General features: G+C 42.0%; 1 protein-coding gene across 2 annotated transcripts in view; it reads right to left on the bottom strand.

Moving 5' to 3' along the window:
- LOC126406623 (adhesion G protein-coupled receptor A3) overlaps positions 1 to 8,094 on the bottom strand; it is a 240,138-nt gene extending 232,044 nt beyond the window's left edge. For both annotated transcript variants that reach the window (XR_007571729.1, XM_050071035.1), the window contains exon 1: positions 7,383 to 8,094. Coding sequence is in view for 1 of the 2 variants with exons in the window: in XM_050071035.1 (XP_049926992.1) it covers positions 7,383 to 7,600 (218 nt within the window). In the remaining variant the exon portion in view is untranslated. The remainder of the gene's footprint in view (positions 1 to 7,382) is intronic.
- Positions 8,095 to 22,452: the final 14,358 nt, after the last annotated feature.

Here is a 22,452-nt window from a genome sequence, read left to right as displayed (position 1 = left end):
CTTGCAGTGTCACTCCCTGATTCACACACATCATGGACACACACACACAAACCAGCATGTGAACACACACACACACACACACACACACACCAGCACACGGCACTGATAAAGGCCTGCCAAGGCCCCTGCTAGATGGGAAGGAGAGCTAATATGCTTCCCACTGTGATCACACCCTGCAACAGAAGCAACACACATCAGGGTTTTAATCGCCTTGTTTTACAATGAGTCAGAAAACAGGGAAAAGACAACAAGCTGTAAGTTACTCTCCTCTGCTCTCAAATTTATGACCCTCTAAGTAACTTTTACTCAGCGGTATAGGGAGGAGGCAAGGATAGCAGAGCAGAGACGTATCCTTGGCAGACACTGTATTTATCTTTACCTAATATTTTTAGATGGTAAGTCTGGCTTTCGACACATTCTTGGTTTTTCAAGGCTATAGCAGAATTTACAGACTCGTCTCTCCCCGTTGTGGTCATGAACTCTCGATCAGTGAATCATTATTGCCGAAAGCAAAACCGATCAGCTGTTTCTTTAAAGCCCGCCACATGAGCGGTAGTTACAGAGCTTTTCAGGCATCCAATGTGAGCAGTGTATCAATAGAAATCTACAGAACCCAAGTTGAAACCTTGACAGAATGCTAACCCCTTTATGGTAAAGAGATGAATCAATAGGTGCTTATTAAAGAGAATGGCGGCTTCTAACATGTAGCAGCATTACAGATCAGGCCCTGACCTCACAGTTCTTGAGCGCACGGATAACTCAAGGGCAAATGTTCTTGGCTTTAGCTACCGCAGAGGGGAGAGTGCTGGGGATCTAAAAGTATTACACCCTCTGGGGCTTAGTCGACTGATATTGGAGAGTGCACTCATCTAAAGATGAACCTTTTGCTTTCTTTAAATCTTCCATATCACTGGAGATAAGCGCGAGAGAAGCCGGCAGAGGGACAGAGAGAGAAAGGGAGATTGGCATGACTCCTCGCAGCGTGAGATGTTAGATACAACACATTCTATCAGGGTCATTTTGGTCACGTCTCTTTAGATTAACAGCCAGGACTCTATGTATATGCGTGACACATCATTTAGGGCATTTTACGCTGTGAATGTGTGTGCTCTCGCAGGGTTTGTCAGTGAGGTAATGCACAGGAGAATATGGACGGGCTATGTGTGCATGTCAATGAAATATTCATGCAGAAGTACTCAGAACTCTGAAGAGGGTAGAGCACAAACAGCACCTCGGCAGACGAGAAAAAAGCCCCCAAGGAATAACAGCGAGGGAAAATAAGAGAGAGGGAGTGAATAAGAGAGGAGGAGGGGGGAGAATACACAGAATTATATTTATAGCGATACAAAAAAATGAGATGAGAGAATGCAGAAAGCCATTTTAGGAAAAGAAACAAGAAAATGAATTGTGTTCTGACATGCCAGGTTTGCTCACACAGATCAATACTAGCCTCTGACTCTTTTGATCATGCTATAGATGATATCACAAGTTGTCCACCTACAGTGCCGCAGCACATGATGTAAAACCACCAGCTATTTTACAGCCATGCTTCCTGCGGTGCCTCCTGGGTCTTTCTCTACCCTGGTACGATGACTGACATGTTCTTGTAGTGGTTTGGAGGCAGCCACAGTCCCGTCCTGATCACTTCCCTCTAGACACCACAAACAGCCCCTCCTGTCTGTCTCTAGAAGGATGATGATGACGATGATGAGGGCCCACAGAGCAGGCTACTTTATGCCAAACACCTCCAGATTTGGGTCTGTTCCAGACCAAATGCCCTCGTTTTCTCTCCTTCGAAAAAGAGTCAACAGGGCTTTAGAGGAGCTTAGCGTGGTTCCATCAAAGAACATGCGCAAATCCAGAAGAGGATCACTTTCAGCAGCTGAAAGTACAGTAAATCAGAAACATTGCGAGTCCTGCATTGCTACAACAGTCATTCAAAAAATGATTCACCCGTAAATAAAAGTACTTTTTTTGTTCCCAAGTAGGAAACCAAACAAAACCTCAGTAAAAGTAACTTTGTGTCAATTTTCATTACTAACAGTAACATTATCATCAATAATGTTTAACAAAAAAGAGAAATTAGCAATTATTATTTTGACGCAAAGTCTTCTTCAATGACCTGCGAAATCGTACATTTTACTGTAGCTCCCGATTGGAAAAACGGATCCTTAGCTGCCAGGAAGTATCTCTATCTCAGTGGCTGATTTAGCCACATGGCCTGTTGCCAGTTCTTGGAAACAAATTAAAGGCTTAAGCACACGCACAGTCCCACTACAAATTACAGAAGAAGTGGCAACAGAATAGCTGGAATATACCATTGGGGCTTTTCTTGCTAAATACAACCCGCCTGATGCCGACAAAGATGACTACGAGAGCGGTGATAGTGAACCATTAAAAAATCATACAAAGCTGAGGAGAACTGTAATCAGGTAATAATTCTCTGTAGGTTCATTACTGCTGGTGACCCATCACATATATTTAGTTGTTTGATCTATTGTTGAAATAAAAGTATTGACCGTTGCTTTAACAGTACTTTAAATTGGCTAAATTAACCAGCTGTCAACAATTTCAATCTTCTGATCAATGTTTACTAAAGAATTATTCCTGCAATCATATCTGATGTTTTAGCTGGGTGAAAAGTATCAATAATCAAATGACTAAAATGTGACCTCAACTAGGGATGGGACTCGAGAACGTTTTCTACTTGAGATCCAGTTCCAAATTGCCCGATCCATGGGAAATGTATTCCTCCAAGTTTATCAATCCTTTTATCAATGCCAGCATGAAGCTCTTTGTTTTTAAAGACAGTTCAGTTTTTGGTTTGTGATTTGTTTTCAGAGGTAGAGCTTGTAAGGCCTGGTTTTGTCAGATTGATTTCTTTGGTTTGGCTCAATCACTATGTCCCATCTACCCCCAAATTTGGAGACCTCCCTGTGAAGTTTGCTAAGGTTGTAAGTAAATCACTTTAATCTTTCACTTTTTCTCTGACTCCTTTAAATTATTTGATTGTCCTTTCTTTTCAGTTTTAAAGAGGAAACATAAAATCGAATATTGTGATATCATAACAGTTTCCTGCTTTGAAAGGCTGCAATACAGTGAAGTGATGTAATTTTCTGAACTGACCAGACTGTTCAAGCTTTCATTATTTGCCTTTACCCACTATAATATCATCATATCCACATTACTGATAACTATTTGTCAAAAATCTCATTGTGTAATTTTTTTGTGGAAGCCCCAAAAGTCAACCCTACAATATTGTTGCAATATCAACACAGAAATTGTATCAGGAACAAAAAAGGAATCGATAAAGAATCGCAAAAAAATAAGCAGAATTCCCTATCCCTAACTTCAACTGATATAACTCTTTTTTTCAAAGGTTTAAATCAGTATCAAATTCAGGTGCAAAACTTCCCAATGTTTTTTGCTGCACTAAAATAATTTTGATTACAGTGCAGGATAGTACTCCTGGATCTGTGACAATTGCATTTAAAAATGTTAAAGTCATTTCAAACCCCAAACAGTGGGCTGGCTACACTCAGCAGGTAATATATGCAAATGATACAACCAGGTCTAGCTGCAACCCAACAGCTCAGCAAGAGGGAAAACAGCAGCAGTTGTAACACTTTATAAGAAGTTTGTAAGAAGTTTTTAGTTATGTAAGTGCACAGTGTGTTTCTCTTTGCATGCAGTTTCCAGCAGTGAAGAGACTCAGACGCTCAGTTACAATCAGCTGTTACTGTGCGACAGGCACCTCCCCAACCAAACAACGTGTTAGTAGCTGCCACATCATCTCAGTCAGCCTCAGCTATCAAGTTACATTTTAACCAAACACTTCCTGTCCCCACTTTCCCAGCATCCTCTCTGTCAGTCCCTCTATTCCTCTAATGGCTCTTTCACTGCTTCCCCATGTCTACCTTCCATCTTCACTCTATCCCCTTGTCTCTTCCACAATCTGTCCCCCTTCTCCCCTGGACAAGCGGTGCGTCTTCCTGTTAAGGAGCTCTGCCTGAGACAGGTGTCGGCTACAATCTCAGCTGCTATGCTGTGCAGAGAGGCAGTGCCTCTGCTGCTCAGCAGCACTGAAACCATTCCACCAGATAGATCCCAAGGTCAACAGAGCTGTCAGACCACGCTCCAAACTCCTTGACTCCCGATCCCTCCCATGGACGATAAGGAAAACAGTCAGAGGTGTAAATCCAGGCTGTTGTGCTGGACAGAGAGTTACTGACCCACTCTTACATACAGTCCAGTTTCATCTTTCTTGTTTATGCTAATGTTGTTTTATTTGCTTGTTAAGTTGTTTTTCTTGGCATTTGCAAGGCGCTACACTATTGCAAGGTTCGTTCCTCATAAACATTTTATAGATGCAATAATAAAGGGAAAAAGAGAAGCAACAAAGCTCAATCTGCGCCTTTAATTAGAGGTGGCATTTTGAATCTGGGTTAGTGTACTTGAACGTGACACAGTTGTCATAGAGGAAATGGCTCTACAAGGAGCTCATAGGTGGTGAGAGCAGGAGAGAAATGAAGGGAGCACGTGGGGAGACATTCGGGAGATTTGTTGGGCAGTCTACAGGGGGGGGATCGGTATGTGCATACTTCCCCTGACATATCTGTTTATTTGCACAGCACATCTAAACAAAAGAGCGAGCAGGGAGGCCACTTCAGCCTGACAAAGGTCACATTTCCTAACGCAGGAAAACTGCTTCCTGTCCGGCAAGGGCTCTGCTGTAGGATTTAGCTCACCAAGGAATAGGACGGAGTGAGGAATGGGCTTATTTGTACTGATCTAATCATAACACAGCATTTCGCAAGTGAACTGAGGAAAAGGTGTCATTCTGTGATGCTTCAAGCTGCGGTTGGTTTGATACGTACTGGATATTTCTGAGGAAAACCTTAAGCCTCAGTTTATCTACGTCGCCCAATTTAAAAATCAAACTTCGTTAGTACCTGCAAGCTACAAAAACCGCCCCACTTTGATGAATGTTGCACACAAAACAAAGCCTTTAACCATTCTCCACTTAAAGGAACAAAAGCACCCCTGCCTACACGGAAGCAAACAGCACTCCAAATAAATTGCAGTAAGCAAAGTGCTACCATTAATCAACTGTGCTCTTAGTTCAGAATTAGTGGTCGGCTGCAACTTGTCAAGGGCCTTTACATTTAGTATTTGCTTTTACACTCCGAGAGGCAGACCTCAAGTTTCCAAGAATAAAACAGTCTATTAATCTAGCAGTCAATCTGTGCACCTGCAGAGAGAGAGAGAAGGAGGGGGGGGTAACGTGTGGGGAAAGTTATCAACCCCTCGAGTGTTTGAAGTGCTATTTCATCTACAAGAGAGGCACAGATGAATACTAAGGGAGGTTTCTCAAAGTCCCCGTCGAAGCGCAAGATCTATGTTTGAATAACTTTGAATACAATGCAAATAATATCCCTAAAGAGGGCGGTGAAAGGCAAAAGATTTATGTGGAGGAGGTAACAACACAAGACAGGTGAGGCTCTAATGTGGCTTACACAGGGACGGCGGTTCTCAAACGTGGGTTCTGGGGACCGCTAAGATTCCACATGAGTTTTCTTTGCCATTATTTCAATCAGTTGTTCAGTAATAACAGCGAGATTTTACAAGGACTTGCAGTGCAGACAGAATGGCTGTGTGCTATATGAAAAAGTATTTTGGTCCTCACCAGCAACAAGAAAAGCACTACACACTATCATTTTAGTTTATAAATGTCTCCTACTAAAGCTGCCTCAGTATATTACATCTCTTCTCCAATATAAAACTACTGCTCATCAGGGCAGATCTCAGAGTGAGATGACTCTTGATACCCCACCAGTAAATAGGCTACTGAACATGGGAATGTTGCCCTCTAATTTTTTTTTAAATAGAATGAGTTACCACAGACGGTAAAACTTAAGCATCACAACCCACTGAAAGAAGTTAAACTTTAAATTTTGACCCATTTTAAAAATGTTTATTATTGTTTCTGATGCTGTTTGAATGTGCTTGTGTGACTGTGTGTCTTATCGCTGTTCTTATTTCTTCTGCTGTAATCAGATTTTCTAGCAAAACAGACCTCAATGAGATAACCCGTTAAATTATTGCAAAAACGATCTACATTATTGATACATCTGTTGATTGTTTTTTTGATTACTTGCTTAGTCTGTTCTGAGAGGCTGTGGTGACATCTCAAATGTCTTATTTTGTCTAAACAACAGTCCAAAATTCAAAATTTTATCCACAAAAGAAGCAGTAAATCCACACAATTGAGAGGCTGGAATCGACACATATGGCATTGGCTTGGAATTTTGGGGTAAATTTAATAACTTAAACAATTAATCAATTATTAGTAGTTAGTAGTAGTAGTTGTCCATTAATTTTCCTATCAATTACATTACTAATTTTTTCAGGTTTTATATACATGGAATTAATTATGGAACTAAATTTTATCAAATCCATAAAATAATGAATTAGTTTGTCTTTGATTTTGAAAAGCGTTAAACACAAGCACTTTAGAAAGGTTCTGAATGTAATACAATGACAAAATAGCATTGTGGCAGTCTGACTTTTTCAATGAGTTAATCAAAGTGATCTATTTTATGTTTTCCTTTACTATCCTAATTAGAGGTATACGAGGTGAATTTAGTAACCAGTTGTGATATTTGAACCTGTGGGCATAGGTGTAGATTTCAGGGGGCTGCAGGGCAAACCTCCCTCTCAATATTTAAAACATGAACATTTGTCTCCCCCAGTAGAAAAATGAAAGCAGCCAACCTTTTATTTTGATAAAAATGTAAGGCATTTAGACCATTAATTGATGCAAAATGTCATAAATTTGGTGCATAAATATCAACCAAATTAAGTGTTTAATACTCAAAATTTTCTGGCGAAACACAACGTACACCCTTCCTACTAGGTATCATTGTACTACAATATTTTTGTAGGATGATAATATGAAGAATATAAGTTGCAGTTTATTGATTTCTTTAATTTGTGCACCCCTATAAAAACTAATGCATCCTTTATAAAAGACTTACAGTACTGCTGAATTGTGTCAAAGCTTTTTAACCTTGTGGAATCAATTTATAACACTTAATGCTCTTGACCATGCATTCAGGTCCCATAACTGGGGTTTAAGGATCTCCAGGGGCCCTTAAGAGAGCTCCAAGGCCCCCGAGAAAAATTCCATCCATTAGACAGTATGCCAGTTGAAAATAAAAAATAACTTATCACTTTTATTTCCCCAAAAGGTTTAAATAGTCACCTGACTCAAGACAACATTTTAAAAAATCTACAATGTGACTGGGCTGCCAGGGACACATACTGTCCCTCTAATTCAGGTGGAAGGTGTTGACAGTGATATGTTCGTTAAACGTACTTACAGGGACACAGTTCTGTTGGGTAAGAAGCTGGGCTGCAGGGTGTCCATCAGGTCCACATCATCACACACAACTTTGACTCTGACGTGCTGCCTGCTCAGCTCCTTGGACCTCTCCGCAGAGCAGTGACAGCTGTCAACGATCAGGTCCGGACAGTTTCTGTTGCTCAGGCTCGTCTCCCACAGCCCGACTATTACGCACAGTAAAGTCAGCGCTCTCATGGTGGACTGAGATTCTTCTTTTTTTTATTTTAAATACTTGCTCCTTTCAAGTTATATCCTCCCAGCTTCGGGGACAAGTCGGGACCATTTCACATTGCCTTCCGTCACATTCAAGTCCAGCCTGTGATCGAGCTGCAGTCCAAACCTCATGCCCTGCTGGTCACCTGCTGCGTCCCCAACAGCTGGAAACTTTCTGCGCTACTTTTGCGATTAAACCCGAGAAGAAAGTAAACCATCCGAGCTATGGAACGCTGTATCTCTGCCATTCTGTGTCACAACAGGTCCTCCAACGTGTTTCTGTGCGGTGACATGCGGGAAAACTTCCAGCGGCGCGCTTTTAAAGTCCGGATAAACTTTACTGCGACACATCCTTTCCAAGCGGCAGGATATATGAATGAAATATGTAGTGGAGGTAGCAAATCGTACCTAATCATCCAATAAAACCCCCTCTCCTGTTAGAGCTGCTGCATGCCGTGTTGCCATTCACTCTTATCATCCACTTCTTGCGCCCCAGGACTTGTTGCGCAGTGTCCAGAAAGTCCCTCCCCGCCGAGTCCTGACGGACTCCAGCGTGGGCTCTCACACCCCAAACAGACACACGAGGCCACAGATACCCATTTCATAACATCTGATATTAATAAACCACACTAGAAAAGACAGTTTCCTTTCATGCCTTTCACATACGTTCCTATGAAGCAAAAGTGAAATGGGAGTATCTGATCCAGGCAGTTATTACAGGATGAAATAGTAATCGAATTAAACTATTTCTCTGCTGTGCCACTCCCAAGGGTCCCTGGAGGTCCCTGGGTCCCAGTTTGGGATCTGCAGCAGTGTGCACTGCATGTGCGTCAGGCATGATTTCTCAAACACAAACATTTACATCGCCTGATGAAAAGTGTGGCTGTTTGTTTTATTCTTGTCATTTACTCGGGCACAGCTGCAAAGGAACTGTTTGTATCCACTTTCTGTGGCCTGTACACAAACTGAAAATGATCTAAACCTTGAATCACTTCTGAATCACTGTGATACTCCCACAACTGTTTCATAAAAAGTCTACAGTAGTTTTCTTGCCCCTATAAATACTCCTATGATGATATTCTTCACTGTGAGAAAAACCAATATGTTAACTCTTATTGCAAAAGCTTTACTGGATGAATTACTGCAGAACATATCCATAATACTGACATAATGCTCTAGAAGCTATAACACTAGGTCATCAGTACAGATTCTCCTCATGGTCTCAACCACCCTAACAGAGGTGGGTAAATCTGCCTTTTCCTTTCACGCCCCACAAGCCTCGAATGAACTGCAGTGGAAACTGAACTTAGAAACTTTATGCTCTCTTGACATGTTTTTAAATCAGTTTTTACAGAACAATGTTATTGCTTTTAATAAATGCCATTATTTGCGATAGTTCTTTATAGCCCCTAATTCCTGCAGTGGTGGATCTTACTAGACTATGTATGGGCGACCGCTTAGGGCACCACCCAGATGGGGGGCGGGGCAACACATTATCACTCTGACCTCAACACATATCAATGTTTGGTCATGGATTTTCTATGTCCAGATATGATGTGCAAAGTACCCTTGGTACATTGGTTGTTGACGTCCTGGGATGCCGGGTCAAGTTCTACCTGTTGCATGCATTGTCTGTTATCAATATACACTCATGTTTTCACAGAAAATTTACCATTTACATACAATCTCTCTCTCAAAATAAACGCACTACGGCAGTACAACACCACAAATTGACTATTTATTTATTTTTTATTTTTTTCAACAACAAATGCACGTGGTAAGGTTTCGGCAACAAAAACAGGTGGTTGGGTTGAGAAAAAATGAGCAGGGTTTGGTATAATAATTTTCGGGACACGGACATCGCTCTCCTGGGTGAAAGTCAGTGTTTGTTGGACCCATCCACCACTGCTCCCGCCCTCCCTGGACTTTTGGCGCCTTAACTTTCGTTCTTGTCCCGCCACGTTTCCCCCTGACAATGCTGGGTAACACGCTTACGACAAAAACAGCAACTGGCCATGTATCATGTAACATTTTTTTGTCGATGTGTTAGGTCTGGCACTGGATTCCTGTATGTTTTGTGTCTGTTGTTGTCAGAGTTGGATAAGGGTTATTTTAAAAGTAATCAAAGTACTTTACTGCCTTACTTTTTTGAAAAGTAACCAGTTACTTTACAAAGTTACTCCCTGAGTAAAGTAACTCAAGTACTTTTAAAGTACTTCCAACGTTGCTCCCTGAAAAAAGTTACTCAAGTACTTTTAAAGTACCTTTGAGTATTCTACTATTTTAATATTTCCTCTAGGGATGTTACCACACAGAGTAAAAGGGGGAAATGATGGTGTGAAACAGCAGAGGCACTTTGTCAACCCACTGAGTTAACGTTACTGTCATTAGCATCAAGCTAGCAAACAATGGTACATCCTCACGGTCGGACATAAAGTAATAACATTAACAAATAGCGGCGGGGCTTTTACTCACCACAACTGCAGAGGCTCCCAGCTTCATTTGAAACAAACTACATTATAGACGGTCCGTTATTCATTAATCCCTCTGTGTGTTTATATATTTACTTTTTATCCGCTCCGTTGTCTTCGTAAAGTTAACATATCGCACCGTCATTTCAAACTCAACACTTGTTTCAAATTAAAAGCCCCTTATAACCTCAGCTGAGAGAATCCCTCCATTTTCTAAATAGGCTTTTATTGTGAAACATTTGTATGAACTTGTTGTGGAGGATACAGTAGCTTGAATGTTTGCGTACAGTGCTTCAAATGTAGCTCCTGCCATCTGCTGATGCTTTTAGGTGACTACAACAACATGTCGGCTGGCGCATGAACAGACACAGTGACTGAAATAATAGTGAAAGTAATAAAAATAGGACAAGAATAACCCGATGACATGAAAGACGACCGGGGATAATTGGTGAGTAACGTTACCATTGTGTAGTGTGTCATGTCTGTCGGCCAAGTCACAGCACAATTTTATGACAATCGTGTAATGTGACATAATGTGTACCAGGCATAATGCAAGTCCTGAGTCTGACCTGTCTGTCAGCAAGTCCTACTCCATCTATTGAGTCATGGGGATTTTACTGATAATCCTGCAAAATGTTTTAGACTCCACCATAGACAATGGCAGCATTTCATCTACCACGTAGCTAGCCACAAGCTTCGTGCTTGTGGCTAGCTACGTGGCTTGTTTTAAAATAAAATGTACTCAAGTATTTGATTACTCAAACAGCAAACTAACACGTTAGGTTACTCGTCACTGCAAAAAGTAATCAAAGTTACTTTGTAACGCATTATACCAAACTCTGGTTGTTGTATTTTCATATGTTTTTTTGTTTGTTGTTTTTTATGATGCTATCTATCCCGGTTTGCACTTGTATTTGAAAGTTTTAATTTTCCTGCCCATCATCTTGACCAGGACTCCATGGCAGAAGGGATGTTGTATCTAAATGGGACCTTTCTGGTTAAATAAAGGAAAAATAAGGATTCATACAGAATCCTAAAATCATTCTTTTATTCATGTGGTCTGTAGAATAAAAAGAGAAAAAATTGTGCTTTTTTACAGTACATTGCAGTGTCATATAAATGTATCAAGATCCATATTACTCTGCTTTGATTAGCTGCAATGAGAAGCTGCTGCAGGCATCGGGCACTTTACAAGCAGAGGACACACTTGTAAACCTGACATTCATTTTAATTGATGGCAATAAATAAAGAATATGAGTTGGAAAGTGACCAGGTTGACACAGTAACACAAGGTTGGACTCGTGAAGGTGATTAATGGCTTGCTTCTTTAGAGCTGAACTTGAAATATTTCAAAAACGGTCTCAAAAGAAAGATAATCGTCTTAGTAATGTCCTTCTGTTCTTGCAGTCTGAACAAGCGAGCGTGACCTGGAAATAAAGTTGTCTGGCTCTGGTACATATTGATTGAGAGGTATAAGTACAGATAGTAATACAGTTTCGGCTTTCATTATCACCATTGTGTACCAATAAAAGCCATTCAAGTCCCAGCTACTTGATGACTCTTGACACAAAAAGCAGACAATGAGGCCAAGAAGTTACACTTATTGTTATCAGTGGATGGAGAGTTTAAGCGACCCACACGGTGCATTCAATGACATCAATCAAATCTGTTGATTGTGGATCCTGTGTATAAAGTGTCTTGCCCCGGGGAGACAGAAGCTGAGACAGCTGGCTGGTTGGGCTCCCCGGGGCCGGGGCGAGGTGCTTCCCCTGTGTGTGTGTTTGTGTGTGAGTGTGAGTGTGCGCGCACTGCACCCCGCGCCAAAATTCCTCCCTCATTATCCACATTGTCTCCGACGCAGGCCTGAGAGCACAAAGGAGGATTTGAAGCCGCTCCCACCGTGTTCCCCATTCTACTCTCTGACAGGCAAACATGGACTCCATTCTCCCCACAGGAGCAGGCTGCGAAGGGCAGGACACATACCTCCCCTCTGTGTTTATCCACATATGGAGGCCTTATTCCCTCCTTATTGTGCTCCCATGACGCCCTCTCGGACTGTCACTCACGCTTGTTTACACAGATGTATATTTACCTCGTGAGTGTAAGTGCAGAGGAGGATCTTCCCGCCAGCTGACCCCCAGGAAGCCATAGGGAAGCCACCCGGCGTAGCTGACATTACCATTTGAAGTGATCCATCTTTAATGGAGCCTGCAGAAACATTTCCTTGGATGAGCGCCATGGCTGTTCACTGAGCTACTTGTATGCTCTTAATGGAAAACAGAACCATGAACACGAGCCCGTTCTATAAAGGTTTTCTTTCTGGCAGGGGCTGTATTTTCACACCGACAGCCTGTTTTGAAAGGGATCACTAATCAGCACAAACAACATTATTTAAACTATAAAATACTTTACAGTTTAGCATAATCGTTAAAACCACTCCAGACTGCAGCGTTATTTCAAGATCAAGACTCATTAGCGCACAATGGAGGGATGGAGTCAATTGTATTGGAGCAATGCAAACAGTGTGCCTCTGCAGAGCATGTTCTCATGTTTTCCCTCTCTCACATTAGTGTTCACGGTTCTCCATTATTACTTGGTGACAGAGATGAATAGGCCATGGCCAGCGGCAATCACAGTCCTCACTAAATATTTACCTGCTCCACTTGAAGAGGCCAGGCTACAGCAGGATGACAGACTCTCATTATTACTCCATGACTTTTGGGATAAAGGCTCGCAGCATTTTAGCTTCTTCTGGTTTTATGGACCGTGTTGTTGATATAGTGCAAAAGACGGTGATGTTTTGGCTTTTAGCAAATGTGACAGGTGGTTTGCACAGTCATTAATACTGGTGTTATCTGTAGGGTGTAAAACAGTAAAAAGAGGCCATAAAGCTCCCTCAGTGTTTTGGCCTGAAGAGTGTCAGCTGAGGTTCAGATATGTGGACATATTGTGTCCTACACCAGAACATGTGAAGATTTCCTTTTAATTTTTGTCATCATCATGTCTGTTCATGTAAAATAAAGCTATCTTTTGTATAACAGTTGATATTTACATATTATTGGTACTAATTTGTCCATATTTTTTATATTATCAGTGGATTAAATGATTCAACGAATCCTTAAACCCATTCTCACTCCAAAGTCATCGAATACTGGTGCTTGGACGGTGACCCACTGCAAAAAAGGCCAACTTTCAGTCATTGTTATTTTGTAACGTCGCCCAGCGGCGTCAGGGGGAAACACAGCGGGACAACAATGCAAATGAAGGGGGCGAAAGTCCGAGTCGGGTAGTCAGGAGGGCTGGTGGATGGGTCCAACAAACACTGACTTTCACCCGGGAGGCTGGTGTTTGCTTCCAGTGTGATTGTAAAGCCAACCCTGTTCTTTCTTCCTGATCCCAACCAAGTGCATGTGTTGGCCAAATGTAACCACATGCATTTGTTGTTGAAGGAAACAAACGTCAATTCACGGTGTTGTATCAATGGAAGTGTATTTTGAAAACAGACATCGCATCTAACAGGCTGACGTCAACACACCATCCTAGAACGTCAACACCCAACACACCCAGGGTACCTTGTATGTCATATGTCAGTGTGGAAAGTCCATGACCAAACATTGAAGGTCAGAGTGAGAATGTGTTGTATCCTCATACAATGATTCATATGATATCTGCTGATTTAGCACCCAATTAATTAGCACTTGTTAGGTTAGGTTTAGAAAAAAGAATCATGGCTGGGCAACTTCACTTTACGTACTTAACATAAAGTTACATAGGTTAGGTTTAGGGAAGTAAAGGTACAAGTTCACTTGGTTTCACAGAAGACACAAGCACCTGTCTCCTGGGGAAAAGTCCTGTGTTTATTTGACCTATCCACCACCCATACCTCCCATACCCGCCTCCTCAAGTGGACTTTTGCTCTTTGTACTACTTTGTTCTTTACTCCCTTAAGCGCATTCGTCACATGATCACAGCCTTCATTCTGGTACATAACTTTTCATGGCTTTTCATTGTAATCAACCCACAAAGAATTAATTCAAGAATCAGCTGGTATTAACAAAGAATAAATAAAAATCACTCTACACTATCTGCCCAGCATTGTGACACATTTAGCAGCTAAAGAGCCCAGTGTTTACCTCAGGGGTTGGTGGAAACCAAAACTAAAGTTTCCAGATGGTTACAAACATGACTCCAAATGAATGCTAATACAAAGGTTCTATGTCTTTTCTTGATGTGTAAATGGCAGCTGTTTGCGTCATGTTTTTTGAGGTGATAATATGTCAGTCTTGTGTTTACAGCTTAAAGATCTTTAAGAATTATCAGAATCAGCTTTCAATGTGAAATTTCTGTGAAACACCCAGACACAATATGTCTAACATGACCTGTGTCAATGGTTGTCTGTATTCATTTAAGTGTGAATCTTTTTTTCTCCTGTTTAACCTTTTTTTGCTCTGTCTGGGTATTTTACATGCACACCTGCAACACACTGCTTTTTACACATACAGTATATTAATTTAATGTAGTTTAATGTCCATTCAGGCAGAGTGAGAAATGAGGTTCATATCCGAATCCCTGAAGGTCACAATCCATTGGTTTTCTGTGAGTCACACAGGAGTTATCCAGACATTTAATCAGCATATTCACTCAATCTTTCTGTTCCTCATATTAACATGTGCTGCTGGAGGTTTGATGAAATGTGAGTGGGCAGTGGGCACCTGTGACATGTATTGTTTTGACACACTGAACATCAACATGAGCCCATGGCTTTTAACCAGCTTGAAGCCCAGAGGATTTTGGTCAAGACAAGTCAAGTCAAATCAAGTCAGATTTATTTATAAAGCACTTTATAAAACATCTTTAGAGAACAAAGGAAAGGGAGATGTAGTTTGTGACTTTGCTAATGTCTCTGAGTGGTCAGCATTAGAGTTGATTCCAGGTAACTGGATTCCTGTGAATACACATCTAAACTAATAATGGGAAAACATGGATAGCTAGTTATGTTGCATGCATAAATCAAATACTTTGATATGTACAAATTATGCATAAATTGTGGTTCAACCTTTGCATCACAGTGGATAAACATAACTGCTGTTCTTTGCCTTTATAATTGTTAATACCACCAGATACGCTAAAGCAAATAGGTTGGATTTGATAGGTTTATGCATATTTCTCCTTGTTGCATTTAGTCAGTGTTGGGTTACAGATAGTAACTGTCACTAATTACAATTACATTTATTTTGAAATATAAATACATGTAACTAGTTACTCTCTAACACTGCACTGAGTGTTGCTTGAAATATGACCAGTGCGTTTTGACTGTGGCTGAAGTTAAACTTTAAAACAAGTAAGTTTCCCAGGATTCCCAGGATGATGTGCTCCTGCCTCAAAGGAGAAAAATGTCTCATTTTTGGGAAAGAAATATTAATCCCTAGTCAGCATCTGCGCCAATGCTGCCACAGTCCAAAAAAGCAACAATGCTAATTCTAACCAGAGAGCAACAAGTAAAGCAACAAGGCTGTATAAAAAGCTAATTACATGTTATGCACTGGACAATCTGGCTTCCTCTCTTGGTTAAAGGGGGTCCTGGGATGAATTTACCATCAATAAACTGAGACTCACTATAATAAGGTGCCAAGAGGATTTCGGGAAACCAGTGCTACTTTTAAACTTGAGAATGGAGGATGGTGTGGTGTGAGCTGGCGTGTTAGTGTTCCTACAGCAGCAGGGTGGACCCACTGACCACCAACCACCAGGGTACGGCACAAGGACTTCTGTGAAGGTTTGGAGCATGTATAATGATCTAAACAGAGACTACTGGAATTAATCTTCTGAGGCCCCTTGATGAGAGTGTGGATTTGTTATTGCCTCCACACAGCCGTCTTCCACTTTCCCTCGCCTGAGAATATCAGCACCGCATCACAAACCAGATGCCAACAATGAGTTTGAGCTCCAGTCGTTCTCACCTCATTTACAATCTGGGCACATGACAGCTTTTTCACAAAATTGTTTTCAAGGGAGGCTGCGGACAAGAAGTCGAGTATATTCATTCGTAATCACTGTTTCCCCTCAAGTCTCATAAAGGCGCTGCACATAAACTCCTCGCTTGTTTTCACATCTCAATACGATCATCGTGAAATTTCATCAGCTCGCTCGTTTGTCATCATTAGCGTCGATGGAGGTCACTCCGCTCCCGTCTGCCGATCCTCAACAATAAGTTTGACACAAATAAAAGCTATTTTGGCTCGGAGTGATTCAAGGCTGTTTACTGTGGCTTTTATTTTGTTGTTTTGACACACAGGATTGGTGGAGAGATAGGGGCTACGTAGCCCAGCTCTGTCTGTGGTGCAGCAGTGAACCCGGCCTTATAAGTATTCTAGTCTCCATCCATAATCCGGCCTGCGTGAGTGGGGACCCAATGAGGAGATGAAGTACCATGGGAACGTTTCCTGGCAGAAGAGAAGGAGGGGAAGGGCACTGCAAAAGAAATACTATTTCAACAAGTCATTTTATCATGTTTCCAGTCTTAAAATAAGATTTTTTCCTAAAACAAAACATTGAAAACAATCTGCCAGCAGGGCGCATTAAATTCACTTGCACCTTTGAGCTCATCTCAGTTCCCTTTAAAACAAGGAACAGTATTGCGAAACATATCACGCCGTTCCTTGGGTGTAAAGATGTCTTCCTGTGGTTTTTTCCTCTTTCTAAAGATTTTAGAATAACAGATTTATTTCTATTGACATTTTTTGTTGCAGTATAAAAAACAATTCTCTTTACTTATCATTTGAGATATTCTTGGACTGTGTGTAGTACTGTCTAGTTCACAGAGCTGGGGGAGGGCAGGATACATGCATGCACACACACTGAAAACGAGAAAGAGAGACATATTCACAGACAAACAGTCCCGCCAGTGTGATCCAATCATGGAAATGGGAATGAAGTGACAGTACTGGGCCCTATTGGAGAAAGAGGGGGAAACAACTCTATATTGTATTGTTCTGAAGGATGAAGATGAGCTACAAAAACCAAAACGGTTTCATACACTGGCTTACTGGCTTTTCACTGTTTATAGTGAAAACAATGAACAGGAAACGGAAAAGCGAAAACATGTTTAAAATGAGCATATGTTACCAGAATCTATTTTGGACTTCTTTCAAACAAAGATGTATTGTCTGATAGGTTGAATCTAAAAGCAGCCCTTGGGGCCTGCTTGCATGTGAACCCTGACCCCGATGGCTGTAAACTTAGAATAGCAAGGGGCAACAGGCAGAGCTCCCATAGCCTGCTCTATCAAGTCCATTTCTGTAGCATAATTGCTACTTGTTCTCAGTGGTGAGATAGGTCATCACAGAGTCAGAGCTGAGACTCTCCCATGGCAGATATTTCACGCCTGTTGGTGGATCTCTCTTTATCTCTCTGCCTCCCTCTTTATTAAAAAGACATGCTTTGCCTCATTCTGCGGCTGAGCGAGGTTAAAGCTGGACTCTTTGGTGCAAGTGTATCCAGGCCCGTCCTCGCTGCACTACGCTGTGCTCCCAGTAAGTGCTTCTTTTTTTAACCATCCCTAATTCATTGCAAATCCACTCATCTTTGATATGGCCTTCATACAGAAACATCTCTTTTCTGTTTTCCGCCCCCATCAAAGAGGATGGATAGGAGGAAATCAAGAAAGCATATGTCTCTCACCGCAGGAACCTCCAGCTAAGCCCTGCCTCACCAAGAGACAGCTCGCCAAGAGAGCGAAGCAGCTCTGGGCTTTTCAGCAACACATTCTCATGGGCATTTCATGGTCAGGATGAGCTCGTGGCCTTCTTCCTCCGCCTGCGTCCGACTGCTGCAACGCTTTCGCACTTTCGCGAGCCCCTCAGTCTGCCATCCAAACCAAACCCTGCGCTCAAAACGCTCTCTAATTGGTCAAAACCGCTTATTTGGCTCATGCGGCTCGGCCTCCCCACAGAATGTTCCGCCGCTGTTCTGCCACAGCAAAGACTGGGAGGATGCAGCGGGCTGTGGGCATAAGGAGGAGGGGCGTGGCTGGCATTGCCCGGAGAAAAAAAAATCATGGCCTCAAAAACCAGAGGGTCATACATGGAGCATTCCCAGATGAGCTAAAACAGCAGAGGGCCTTGAACAGCTGAGCTCATTAGATCTGAGGGCCTCTGTGAGAAAATCGAGATGGTTCTTCTTATTAAATCAGGTGAATCAGTGACTGACTCTGCTGCTGGAAGGCAGAGCGGCTATCATACCTGTATTTTATTTGCTGCCCCTGTTGCCTCTTGGCAAGGTTGCACAGAAACCTAACATAACAATATACTGTACCAACAAGAATCATCCAATCTGGCAGAACAGAGTAAATCCACTTCCAGCACTGAAACTAGATGGTGTCTCAGGCTATCCCTGATCACTGCACTGAGCACTCAGCATGTGCTGAGTATTTGGCAACTGACTACAGGTAAAAACAGACTTGTGTGCAGTTGTGAATAATTCATTTTGACTACTTTGAGTACCAGATGGAGCTTTACCAAACTGGGAAAATCCAGATAGTGTTAAGTATGTTGTCACCCGCAGAAAATGTAAAAAATCACTCTCTGGTACTTTTCTCTGATAGTCTCTTTTCAGTGTCTTTAGCAGGAAATCTCCACCCATCTGTCTCCATTTACTAATTTGCAGTTTCTATTGACCCTGTCTGGGCTTCATTCTTCACTTACTAGACCATTGACATGTTTTATTGACTGAAATACAACAAGTATTTCAGCAACGTTCTTTTATTTTACTATTCATGTCAATTAATTCCCTGTGCTCTCCAAAATATAGACATGAAACCAGGCAGGGTTTCAGTTAAATAAGTCTCTCAACAAGTTAGGACTTTATGGACAAGTGCACTGTTAAAATAGCTACATAAGTTTAACACATGAATAAGCGGGGAATTTATTACCTTTGTTACGTAATTGTCATGAGGCAATAAAGATGTCAGTCCCCCAAGTTTTGTGGACACTGTAGCAGAGGGCCTCTAAGCAACTGCAGGATTTTTATGACTGGATTTTGCTGGAATTATTGAGCAGAGCACCCTTTTTCTGACCTCACTGAAAATTTAACGTTAATGGTTGCAGTTTGAAATAAACGTATTTTTCACAGACAGGCTCACATAATACTTTTTTCAACTCCACACAGGAAAATGACCCCTTTTTCAGTCTTGAACTCAGTGAGCAAGAGCATTAATGAAGGACAGAATGCAAGAGGTGCTTCAGCAGATGGGTGCTGAGGTCTTTGGACTAATGGCATCTTCATGTTTTCAAAGGGGGGACCATGCACCTGATGGTGCCCTGCGTTGACATCTGCTGCCCTACAAAGGCAGAGAGCAGTAACTACAGACACTGTGAAATGGAGGGGAAAATATAATTTGCCTTAATATTCTGCCATTTAAGATTATTTCCCCCCCAAAATTGTTGCCATAAAACATATAAATCTGCAGATACTGCACAATACCTGAATATTCTTGTTTTTCTCATCTATCCCTTTTAACCTTTACTACTTAAAGAAAATAAACTTTACTTTGAATTTGAGTTTGTGACTTATAGGGACAACATGTAGGCCCATCTCTGTTTACATGTTTGTCTACTATACTATATATTATACTGAATTCAATATGGTAGATTGATTTAAATAAATCTGTATATTGACATATGATAAAGTTGTTTAACCACACCAAGCCATGTACATTCCACTCAAAAACAGAGATGGCACTGCCAGATGATTACTGCCACTCTGCTGCTTGTTAGCATTAGCAGAGGTTTAGCTAGGTTTGAATCCATCATTATTGGATTTAGCTATTCAGCTCACTTAGTTATGTGGAGAAACAAAGTGAAATACAAAGTCAGTCAGTTCATCTAAATGGGCGTTAGATCACAGTTAGGGAGAAAGCAACAGGGAAGTTAAATTGTAGCTTTAGCTAACTAGTCTTGGCTACCACGGGAACTGCCCATTGGTTCGACAGCCCATTGGTCCAACATCCCATTGTTCCGACCATATTAAACCCATTGTTCCGAAGTCCGTTCCGAAATCATCATGATGTCCTGTGGTTAAGGTCTGGTTAGGTTTAGGCACAAAAACCACTTGGTTAGGGTTAGGAAAAGATCATGGTGTGGGTTAAAATGAAAAAGAAAGTGACAAACACATAAGCCGTGAGCCTGCTCCGCCTCAAGCCTTTCCCAGCTGACCCAGAGCTGGTCGCGGCGCACCATCAAGGTAGAAATATGCCCGCCGGGAGCCGTTCAGCACCGCGGACCGTCAGACTAATGGGATGTCGGACCAATGACATGGACCCGGCTACCACACACCAGCCTAGCTAGCACTTATTATAATGCTAGCTCTCTTGCTGTAGCTTTCTAGTTGTTTGTCTCTTTAACACTCAACATGATCTCTTTCCTATTTGTCATATTTTGTCACTTGGGCAGAAGCTCCGGGCGTTACTCCAAGGGCTGTCTTGTGCATTGACGCAGAAGAGGTCAGTGGTAACTAGGGGCCAGCGATTGGGTTTAGGCAACAAAACTATTACTTGATTATCAAGAGGAAAAGATAGCTGATGTTGCTTAAAAAAACACCTGGCTCTGAATGGCACTAACGTGGCAATAAGAGGGAGTTGGCAGGTGTAAGAGAGGCACCCGTGTGTTGCAAAACCTGGCTTTGAGTGGCAAAAACACCACAAATGTGTCCTGTCTCCTGGGTCAAAGTCTGGTATTTGCTGGATCCATCCACCTACCGCCCACCCTGAGCGGACTCTTTAAACTACATCCACTGCTTTGAGTGTCAGATAATGACGTGGATCAACACTTTTTCAGTCTGACCTTGTCACGTATCGATATTTTGTTATGGACTTTCCATGTCCAGATATGACGTGCAAGGTACCCTGACTGTGTTGGCTGTTGACGTTCTGTAATGTTGTGTCAAGTTTAGCCTGTTACATGCATTGTCCTTTTTCAAAATACACATTTTCACGGGAAATGTACTGTTTACATGAATAAACGCACTACGTCAGTACAATACCACAAATTTATGTTTGTTTTTTTCCTTTAATAACCGAAGCACATGGTTGGGTTTAGAGAAATATAGGCCTACCGGGGTTTGGCTTTACAATCTTACGCGAAGCGAACACTGGCCTCCCAGGGATACCCAGTGGTTGTTGGACCCATCCACCACCCCTCCTGCCTATTTGGACTTTCGGCACCATAACTTTCGTTCTTGCCCCGCCGTGTTCCCCCCTGACGCTGCTGGGCGCCATTAAACTATAACAGCGACCGGCTGCGTGTCATGACAATGTGAAAGGACAGCTTTTCTTCATCGGTGTTTGATACTGGAAGTCTCTGCGCAAGCTCCGGATTTTGACAACTTTCTGAGTGAGACCAGGCTGCATGAATGAGTTTACATTGCAGTTTGTGGAAAGCCTGTTGTGTCTCTTACAGATGCTAAACATAATCCCCGACGTCACTATAGTAACACAAGGGACACTGCTCAAGTAATGTATTTTGATGTCCTAGGAGTTGGACCAGGCTCTGACAATAAACTGGGCAGCAATACAAACTCAGAGTGGTAATTTAACTACTGTGACTGGTTTTAATTTTTTGGTTGTTTTGTAGTTCGTAAATTTAGTTTGTCATTCCTATTGCACAATATTTGGTAAAACAGGTGCCAGAAAGTGAGATTTGAGACGTAACTTGATTCTGTCCAAATATACATAGTGTATTTGGTTTTGTAGGGCAGTATGTTCCTATGGAGAGCAGATTAACCCTGGTTAAAGTCAACTCACCCCAAAGGGTTTCTCATGTTCACACATACTGTACTCTCCAGGGAGGTCTTGGAACAAGATGGATGTAACTTGAAGCTCAGTGCCGGAGTCCTCAAACCCCCGAGGCCGTCTAACCTCTGCTCCGCTGCTCTCTATTCTGCTTGGCCCTGATGTGTGTTTTTTTCACTCTCTCGCTCTCCCCTGATTTCCTGGGCTTATTGAGTCATGATTGCGCACCGGCGCCCAGTGACAGAGGATGTCAGTTGGCTGTCAGGCATTCAGGAGGCTCCAGCTGAATCAACAGTCGATGCACAGAAAACGGCTCAGTCAGACAGACCCACATGCACAGCATCTCAGTCTTTTAAATATATATACACAGAAAAGGAAGGCTATAAAAAATATGGCTACAAAAATAGACAAGGCGATATTTACTACCTCTTATGGACATCATGGAAACATAACCTGAGGCAAACTGAATGTTGTGAATGACTTCAGAAGCTGATGAAAGATCCTGGCTGAGGATACTCCTCTTTCTGGCCGCTCTTATCCTCAGCAGACGGCCCATACATCTCAGTGACGCACTGCAG

This window comes from Epinephelus moara, chromosome 19, assembly GCF_006386435.1.
Source record: "Epinephelus moara isolate mb chromosome 19, YSFRI_EMoa_1.0, whole genome shotgun sequence".
Taxonomy (NCBI): Eukaryota; Metazoa; Chordata; class Actinopteri; order Perciformes; family Serranidae; genus Epinephelus; species Epinephelus moara.
This window is presented reverse-complemented; position numbering and strand designations above follow the sequence as displayed.